Below are 9,037 nucleotides of genomic sequence, written 5' to 3'. Positions count from 1 at the left end.
TTCTTGAAGATGGCTAAGGACTCAGCTGCTTGGATTGAGTTGGGCAGGTCATTCCACCAGGAGGGAGCTGTCTGTGAAAGTGATTTTGTGGCTCTTTGGGATAGCACAATAAAGTGACGTTCACTTGCAGAACGCAAGCTTCTAGAGGGCACATAAGTCTGAAGTAGGGATGTCAACGATTAATCGATGATCGATTAATGGTTGATAAGAGATTAAATCGATTAAAGCTATCGATGGTCGATTAAGTCGTTTAATTTTGGGCTGCGTGCGTCTCATGCGCAAAACACGTGCGAGCGGCTGTGAGTGACGGTGACGGTATATAAATGCATCATCATTCATTCATAATGTACAAATTAAGCTTTTAATGTGATTTAAACTTTAAAAGTACATTCAAATAGAAACAACACAAAGTTCTTCAACATGGAATGCAATAGAAATGTAGTAACAGTCATTTCCCCAGATAATTCTTTCATATCGTTCTCTGCGCTTTGCAGGGCTGCGGGACACAGGACAGATAGGCTATTCATTCCTACAACTTGTTAATTCGTTCCTACGACTTATTAATTTGTGGCAACTGTCCATGTTTCATTAATTTTGTTCCTTAAATAACCCATGATTTAACTAAAATGAGGGAACAAATTAATAAATCGAACGAATTCTTAATTCATGGACATGAAATCTTTCATTTCCCTTAGATGCGAAAACAGTGATAAAAAGTGAATGACAATAAAATAAACCTGCGAAATTAGAGGGTTAGACGGTGAGGATTTAGGAAAAGAAACAATGCCTAAATATTATTGAATTTTTGGAAATTCGTGACCAACCGGGAAACCAGAACAAAGCCGCATAAATGTAGGCTATATGGGCTCGAACGGCATCCAAAAGCATGGTTGCGATGTAACGTTTTCCAGCTAACCAATTATTCCTCTAATAAACAAAGCTTTTATATCACACGTGTCATAATCAGAGCTTATAATTTGTAAATAAATAATTGCTGGACTCAAAACAGCAATTAAAAGGCGCTGTGACCGACACTGGCTATACGTTTTCCCGGAGCATTCAATGCTGTCACTAAACGGTGATGCCACAACTACGAGCATCGTTCACAAGTTTCTGCATGGACCTAACTAACCTAGGCATAGGTTTTCAAGCCCTGGGTCAAAATTCTGGCTTAAATAATTAAGTTAACAGATTTAAAACAGAAGTGTGGCGCATAAACAAGTTCACGGAAAGGAAAGGATGACAACGCGCATTCTGTTTGTTTGCCTTATTTTGCAAAAGCACAAATCTTGTTTTTATTGTGAGTGTGCAGAAATAAAAGTAAACACTTTTGGGGATTAAATCTGGAAACAGTCAACAAAGTAAAATTCTCAAACGAGCTCTCTTCATTTGATCAAATGATCATAATCATATCTATTCATTTTACAGTCCTACTACTAGCATTTTATTCAGACTAAATCCCCTTTAAATCGGGTGAGAAAGCGGGGTTTTTTTTTTAGTAACTTTTGCACATTCTGTCATGCCGGGCTGCATAGACGCATTTTGCAGCATTAAGGTTAACGATTAATCGATTAATTGATCGCTCTTTGGGATGGCACAATAATGCGCCGTTCACTTGCAGAACGCAATCTTCTAGAGGGCACATAAGTCTGAAGTAATGAATTTAGGTAAAGGGGTGCAGTGCCAGTGGTGGTTTTGCAGGCAAACATTAATGTCTTGAATTTTATGCGAGCAGCTATTGGTAGCCAGTGCAAATTGATTTAACAGAGGTGTGACGTGCATTCTTTTTGGCTCATTAAAAATTAATATTGCTGCTGCATTCTGGATTAATTGTGAAGGTTTGATAGAACTGGCTGGAAGACCTGCCAAGAGAGCATTGCAATAGTCCAGCCTGGACAGAACAAGAGCTTGAACAAGGAGTTGTGAAGCATGTTCCGAAAGAAAGAGCCTGATCTTCTTGATGTTGAATAAAGCAAATCTGCAGGACCGGGCAGTTTGTTCTTATATGTTGCCGGTCCCTTAACTCTACACTGAATTTGAACAGTTTTTTATGCTGTTTATCGTTTAAAGTCCAGAATTAGCTATTCATAAGCCTCATTGTGTGTGTGTACTTCCAGGCTCTGTTCCTCGAGAGCAAAGAAGGGTTTGGTTTGCTGACGGCATTTTACCAAATGGGGAAGCTACAGACTCTTCTAAAGGGCCGGCGGCAAACCCCAACCCCACACAGCCTGTGGCAGCATCCCAGTACTCAAACAAATCCTCAGGAGCCAATGCTTCTGAGGTGACAGTTTGCTTTATCACATTCAAACTCAGTAAACTGTTTTCGAATCATCTATAATATGGAGTTTTACAAGCATAAGCTTGTTTCTGAACATGATTGTTGTCCTGAGACGGTCGTGTTATGTTGCGGTATAAGTTTCTGTCTCCTCCCCTGCCATAGGCGGCCCGTGCCACTGGAGCTCCGATGGCTAGCCCTGTGGGCAGCTCTCTCAGTCTGATCCCAGAGGACGGACTTCCTCCCATCCTCATCTCCACAGGCGTCAAAGGAGGTACGGGAGGCCACATCACAGGTGCTTGCCCATCCTCACCATTCAGCTGCCTCCACTCCTCTAAATATGAGTATCTGTGATTGTTTGTGCATGTCTGTGTGCATGGATCTGTGTTTCTGCTTATTTTGTCACCACTCATGCTAAGGGAGGACTTTCATTGGGTTGGTTCCTCATCTGGGTTGTACCATGAGAGGAAACCGAATAGATTCATGGATCAATTGGTCGATAGTTACAGTATTGATATTGTGTGTCTTGTCCGCAGACTATGCTGTGGAGGAAAGACCTTCTGAGATTGTACTGATGCAGCAGCTTGAGGAGGGCGGCCCTGATCCCCTGGTGTTTGTCCTCAACGCCAACCTGCTGGCCATGGTCAAACTGGTCAATTGTGAGTAAGCCACTCCTTGCTAAGATGTTCTCTAGAGTTTAATGTGCTAATGGTGTGACTTTGTGAAATATTTGTTCATGGGTGTTTCTTTAACTGTGGGCATGTTTGGCCCTTTAGATAGGGCTTATAAAGAAAAATAAATGATCTTAAAACACAATTTTCAAATTCTTTCTTTTTAATTTAATTTGTCCTATAACAATGAATCTTCACTTTTTTTTTTATTTATTTTTTTTTATTGTTTTTAATGTTTTTGGAATAAAATGCCAAAAAGCTACATTTTGCAGAGGTTAATAATCACAGATGGCTATACATATTTGTAATTATTTTTCAGTTTTTGCATAATTTGACATTTAAAGCTTGATGACAATAAAATACAATTAAAAATGTACCTCATTTTTCTTTACACACACATTACATCTCTAGCATGTTTTTCACTGAAACTGCTCTCTCCTTTAAAACAAACAAATATAAAAACTTTACTAGGGCCAAGTATTTTAATATGGTAGAAATAGTGCTACAGATTTGGGACAGAAAAGTCTCACCTCGCATTTATTTTGACCAAAAATACAGTAGAAATAGTTATTTTAAATTGCAGTATTATTTCACAATATTATTACAATTTAAACTTTTGTTTTTTATTTTAATACATTTTAAAATGAAATTTATTACAACGTAATTTATTAATAAAGCTGAAATTTTCAGCAGCCATTACTCCATCCTCAGTGTCACATGATCTTTCAGAAATCATTCTAATTGCTTAAGAAATATTTCTTATTATTATCAATGTTGAAAACACTTCAGGAAAAAGAACAGCATTTATTTGAAATAGAAATATTTTGAAACATTATGAATGTCTTTACTGTCACTTTTGATCAATTTAATGCATCCTTTTTGAAAAAGTATTAATTTTGTAAAATAAATAAATAAACAAACTGAAATCTTACTGACCCCAAATTTTGAATGGTAGTAGGGCTGCACAATTAATCAAATTTCTAATCGCGATTACAATTATGGATGCCACAATTACGTAATCGTTCAAAGCGGCAATTAATCGTTCAAAGTCCACTTATGTTATTCTGCACGCTTAAGATGCGGTTTTTTCTTTCTACATGTTATCTTAAGGGTTTTTCCCATTATTTTAATTTTAGTTTTAGTATAACATTATAATACCATTCATATTTTTACTTTTTTATAATTTAAAGAAGAAACCAATCCGATGTATAGTTGACATTTGAATCTTAATACTATAGAAAAGCACTAAAAGTGTTTTCAGTTAGACTGTTTTCAGCTTGTTTATTTTCATATAAATATACGGCATGCAGTTGCATAAAACAATGGTATAAACATCATTCAATGTAAATTGTGATAATCGTAATTAATAATCGCAATTACAATTTCAAGGGAATAATAGACAATTATGATTTTTGTCATAATCGTGCAGCTCTAAATGGTAGTGTATATAAACCATTTACACACAGTATATATTTATGTAAATATGCCCAAAGTTAAAGAAACACCCAATTTATTAGTTAAAATTCTAGCAATTAATTGAATGTAATGCACTTATTGCAGCATTTAGTTGAACATAACTGGTAGCTGTATGTCTTGGCTATTGTCATTCTTTTGTGGAATTGCAGAAAACTAGCAACGTGAGGATTTCCTTCACTATGCCAAGGAATGTCCTACAATTCTCATGAGTCCTAACAGTCTTTTGTGTCATCTTTGTGTGAAGATGTAAATAGGAAGTGCTGGTATATGACAACAAAGGGTATGCATGCCGTGGGCCAGGCAGAGGTTGTAGTGCTTCTACAGTGCCTCCCTGACGAGAAAACCATTCCCAAGGACGTCTTCAGCCACTTCGTCCAGCTGTACCGGGAGGCTCTCACAGGTAAACTGATACGCTTCCACCAGACAAAATGAGAGCAAGGCCTACATAGTTAAGATTAGACCATTCTGCCAGGAGGCTCTTAAAGGTCAAATGAGGCTGCTGGCCCTGGTGGCATTGAGGATCCACTTCAGCAGAAATTGTTTTCCAGACACAATCCTCCTCTTGTCTCCCAGTCCAACTTCAGGTCAGTGGGTTCAGCCACAGAACAGTTCCCATGTCTTCTTACTCTGACAGCATTCCCTGTGAGCCTAATGTAGGATGTGTGCCAAAAGTGTGGAGGCCAATTCAGATGTGTTCAGTAAAAGAATGTTATTTGTCTGGCCAGGTTAAATGGCCATCAGGTTACATAGTGGCCAATGCTGAAGAACTCTCATGAATTTTTTTTTGTTCTACTGGAGTGAAACATTATGGGCTGTAGCCATTTTAGTACTACAATCCAAAGCTCTGTCAACAGTCAACAGTCAACATCCTAAATTAAGTTGGACTTCATAAAGCAGTGGTCACATTTAGCTCTGGTTCAGTAGGAATGCACGCAAATGGGAATTTCAAGATTTCAAAATTGTTATTTTCATTGGATGCAATTTAGTCACTTTTGCCCTCAAGAAATTCCACAGATGTTATTTCACAGATCTTTACATTCTATATAGGCAGCAACCCTTCACCGAATGGTAGTACTAGACTGGCAAAATAATCTAGCAAAATGTTGCAAAGCAAAAAAAAATATTCACTAATAACCATCAAAATGCAAAAGAAATATTGAAATGGCTAATTTGTGATTGAATGCAACCACTCTACTTGTGAATAAAATATAGACAAAATTAACATGTAAGTCTGTCTATCATCTTGGATGTTTTTTATTGTAGCTATTAATTGAGATTGTTTTATACTGATACAGATGATTTGTCTTATAAGTGATATACAAAGTAGATTTTTAATACTATTTTATTGCTGCTTTTTGATGCAATAACTAAATACCCATTAGACCACAACTGTTCAGAACATATGCAATTTATTATTAATAACAACAACATTATTATTATTATTTATGGTAGTGCTGCTAAACGATTAATTGCGATTAATCACATCCAAAATAAACGTTTTTATTTACATAATATATGTGTGTGTACTGTGTATATTTATTATGTACATAGAAAGACCCATACAGCATATATTTTGAAAATATTTACATGTATTTACTTGTATATATTTATAAATTCTATCATATATAAATATATTTAATATATAAATTTAATATTTTTCTTAAATATATACATGCATGTGTGTGTATTTATATATACATAATACATATACACAGTACAAACACATATATTATGTAAACAAAAACTTTTATTTTGGATGCGATTAATCGTTTGACAGCAAAGTTGTTTAGCCATCTAAATAGTTTTTCTTTTTTATCTAATTGGAAATAATTTAAGCATGAATTTAAGCACAGTGGTAGAGATTGATCTAATCCTACACTTCCTTCTGTGCAGGAAATGTATTAAGTCACCTGGGCCACTCCTTCTTCACTCAGAGCTTCCTGGGCAGCAAGGAACACGGCGGCTTCCTTTACATTAGCCCCACCTTCCAGACCCTGCAGGACCTGCCGTTGCCCAACCCACCCTACCTCTTTGGCATCCTGGTGCAGAAGTGGGAGACCCCCTGGGCCAAGGTCTTTCCCATCCGACTCATGCTCCGCCTAGGGGCGGAATACCGATGTGAGTTTGTGGTTTGATGTTGATTTTGAGGTTTTTGCAATGGTTTAGCTGTTGAACATTGAAAGATCTTGATTGCTACATTTGACCTCTTCACATGGTGAGGTGTGCGTTTACAGAAAATAGAGAATGCAAGGCCTCTTTTTAATGCCTGTAGAAGAGCTGTTTAAGAAACAAGAATGCAGAAAATGTCATTCTTCTTACACAGAGAATTTCTCTGCACTAATTCGTAAGCACAGCCTCCTGTAGAGATGGAATATATTAACAATGTATTTCCCGCTGAGCTTCTCAACTCATGAATCTTCAGCCATGGCATGCAAGTGCGCTCACTTACACAAAGAAGCACCATGTACATTCTAGTCTCATGTTTATGTGGGTACATTACAGTACATTACATTACAGTAATTGCAGTATTATATAATGGGGCCTTTCAGTTATGTGGTGTGTGAAGGAGCTTATTGTGAGCTTCTGATTTGAATAGCATGACTTGTTTTGGTGGCTTAGAGTGTTCTTTTGCACTTGTGTTGCAGTCTACCCCTGCCCACTATTTAGCGTTCGCTTCAGAAAACCCCTTTTTGGAGAGACTGGTCATACCATTATGAACTTATTGGCAGTGAGTGTTCTGATTTCACTGCTTCTTCTGCGTTTAGTACATGCCTTAACCCAAGTCAAGTCATTTATGGGCATCTTGACTTTTCTCACATGTCTACAGGATTTCCGTAACTACCAGTACACCTTGCCGGTGGTGAAGGGGCTGGTGGTGGACATGGAAGTGAGGAAGACGTGCATCAAGATACCGAGCAACCGTTACAATGAGGTGAATAAAACTAGCACTTGCCACAGAGAAGCTATTTGAATTTCTGTAGCATTAGTGGCAACACATTTAAACTAGAATGCAGGCGAAGTGTATTTGAGATTTAGCAGATTGATGCCAAATGTCCTATGGAACAAGTGAAGCATTGACAACAGCTTGTGTCCTTTTCTCAGTTTGTTGAAGACTTTTGGTATTTAGCTTGTGTTTAAAAAGCATTTGACAGAGCAGAACTTGTAGTGGCAGACCTTTGACACAGAAGGGATTATTTAAAGCCTTGAGTGCCTTGTGTCTTTAGAAGCTGTCATTCACTCATCTAGGACTTATAAACCCTTAAAAACATAATTAAGTGTTAGGATTATGCATAACTTTGGAAAGTCATGACGAGCATTTCTTTCGGCTTTCTCCTTTCTCAGCTCATGAAGGCTATGAATAAGTCAAACGAGCATGTGCTGGCAATGGGAGCGTGCTTCAACGAACGAGCGGATTCCCATCTTGTATGTGTTCAGAACGACGATGGAAACTACCAGACGCAGGCCATCAGTATTCATCACCAGCCTCGCAAAGGTGCGCCACGGATGCTTGCATTTGCAAATGAAACCTTAAAGCCGCACCCAAAGATTTCACCCAGTGTGTACACTGTTGTTCAGACATTTTTAACATTAATAATAAGAAATGTTTCTTGAGCAGCAAATCAGCATATTGGAATGATTTCTAAAAGATCTTGTGACACTGAAGACTGGAGTAATGGCTGGTGAAAATTTTGCTTTAGCATCACAGGAATAAATTAGTTTTAAAATATATTCAAATAGACAACAGTTATTTGTAATTGTAATAATATTTTACAATCATATTGTTTTACTGTCTTTGTGATTAAAAAAAGAGACTTCTTTCAAAAACATGAAAAAAATTACCAGCCCCCAAACTTTTGAATAATAATACATGAAAATTAGAGATGTCAGTTGATTAAATATTGTGATTAATTTGATGACATTATGTTGACTAATCAAATTAAAGTGATAGTTCACACAAAAATGAAAAAAATCTATGGTCATTTGCTCACCCTCATGTCATTTTAAACCTGTTATGATTTTCTTTCTTCTGTGACACTAAAGTTTCAGTTCCCATTGACTTCCATTGTACTTTTTGTCCATACAATGGAAATCAGTGGGAACTGAAACAATTTGGTTACCAAAAGTTTTCAAAATATCTTATATATACAGTGGCATGCGAAAGTTTGGGAACCCCTTGCAGAATCTGTGAAAATGTGAATAATTTTAACAAAATAAGAGAGATCATGCAAAATGCCTGTTATTTTTTATTTAGTACTGTCCTGAGTAAGATATTTTACATAAAAGATGTTTACATATAGTCCACAAGACAAAAAAAATAGCTGAAATTATTCAAATAAGCCCCTTCAAAAGTTTGGGAACCCTTGGTTCTTAATACTGTGTGTGGTTACCTGGATGATCTACGACTGTTGTTTGTTTTGTGATGGTTGTTCATGAGTCCCTCGTTTGTTCTGAACAGTTAAACTGAGCACTGTTCCTCAGAAAAATCCACCAGGTCCTGCAGATTCTTCAGTTTTCCAGCATCTTTTGCACATTTGAACCCTTTCCAGCAGTGACTGTATGATTTTGAGATCCATCTTTTCACACTGAGGACAATTGAGGGACTCAAACACAACTA

General features: G+C 37.0%; 1 protein-coding gene across 2 annotated transcripts in view; it reads left to right on the top strand.

Moving 5' to 3' along the window:
* The window catches only part of LOC107700554 (zinc finger FYVE domain-containing protein 9-like), a 30,226-nt gene that overhangs the window by 15,028 nt on the left and 6,161 nt on the right, over nucleotides 1-9,037 (top strand). Inside the window, exons 7-14 of one of the 2 annotated variants that reach the window (XM_016502256.1) lie at nucleotides 2,118-2,281; nucleotides 2,441-2,549; nucleotides 2,812-2,934; nucleotides 4,667-4,822; nucleotides 6,316-6,540; nucleotides 7,068-7,150; nucleotides 7,250-7,354; nucleotides 7,765-7,915. In XM_016502256.1, the coding sequence (XP_016357742.1) occupies nucleotides 2,118-2,281; nucleotides 2,441-2,549; nucleotides 2,812-2,934; nucleotides 4,667-4,822; nucleotides 6,316-6,540; nucleotides 7,068-7,150; nucleotides 7,250-7,354; nucleotides 7,765-7,915 (1,116 nt within the window). Of the gene's footprint in view, nucleotides 1-2,117; nucleotides 2,282-2,440; nucleotides 2,571-2,811; nucleotides 2,935-4,666; nucleotides 4,823-6,315; nucleotides 6,541-7,067; nucleotides 7,151-7,249; nucleotides 7,355-7,764; nucleotides 7,916-9,037 lie in introns of both variants that reach the window. The other variant, XM_016502254.1, reaches the window with a different exon arrangement.

This window comes from Sinocyclocheilus anshuiensis, unplaced genomic scaffold (genome assembly GCF_001515605.1).
Source record: "Sinocyclocheilus anshuiensis isolate Anshui unplaced genomic scaffold, SAMN03320099.WGS_v1.1 scaffold718, whole genome shotgun sequence".
Classification (NCBI taxonomy): domain Eukaryota; kingdom Metazoa; phylum Chordata; class Actinopteri; order Cypriniformes; family Cyprinidae; genus Sinocyclocheilus; species Sinocyclocheilus anshuiensis.
Note: the sequence above shows the minus strand (reverse complement) of the source record. Positions and strands in the feature narration are given on the sequence as shown.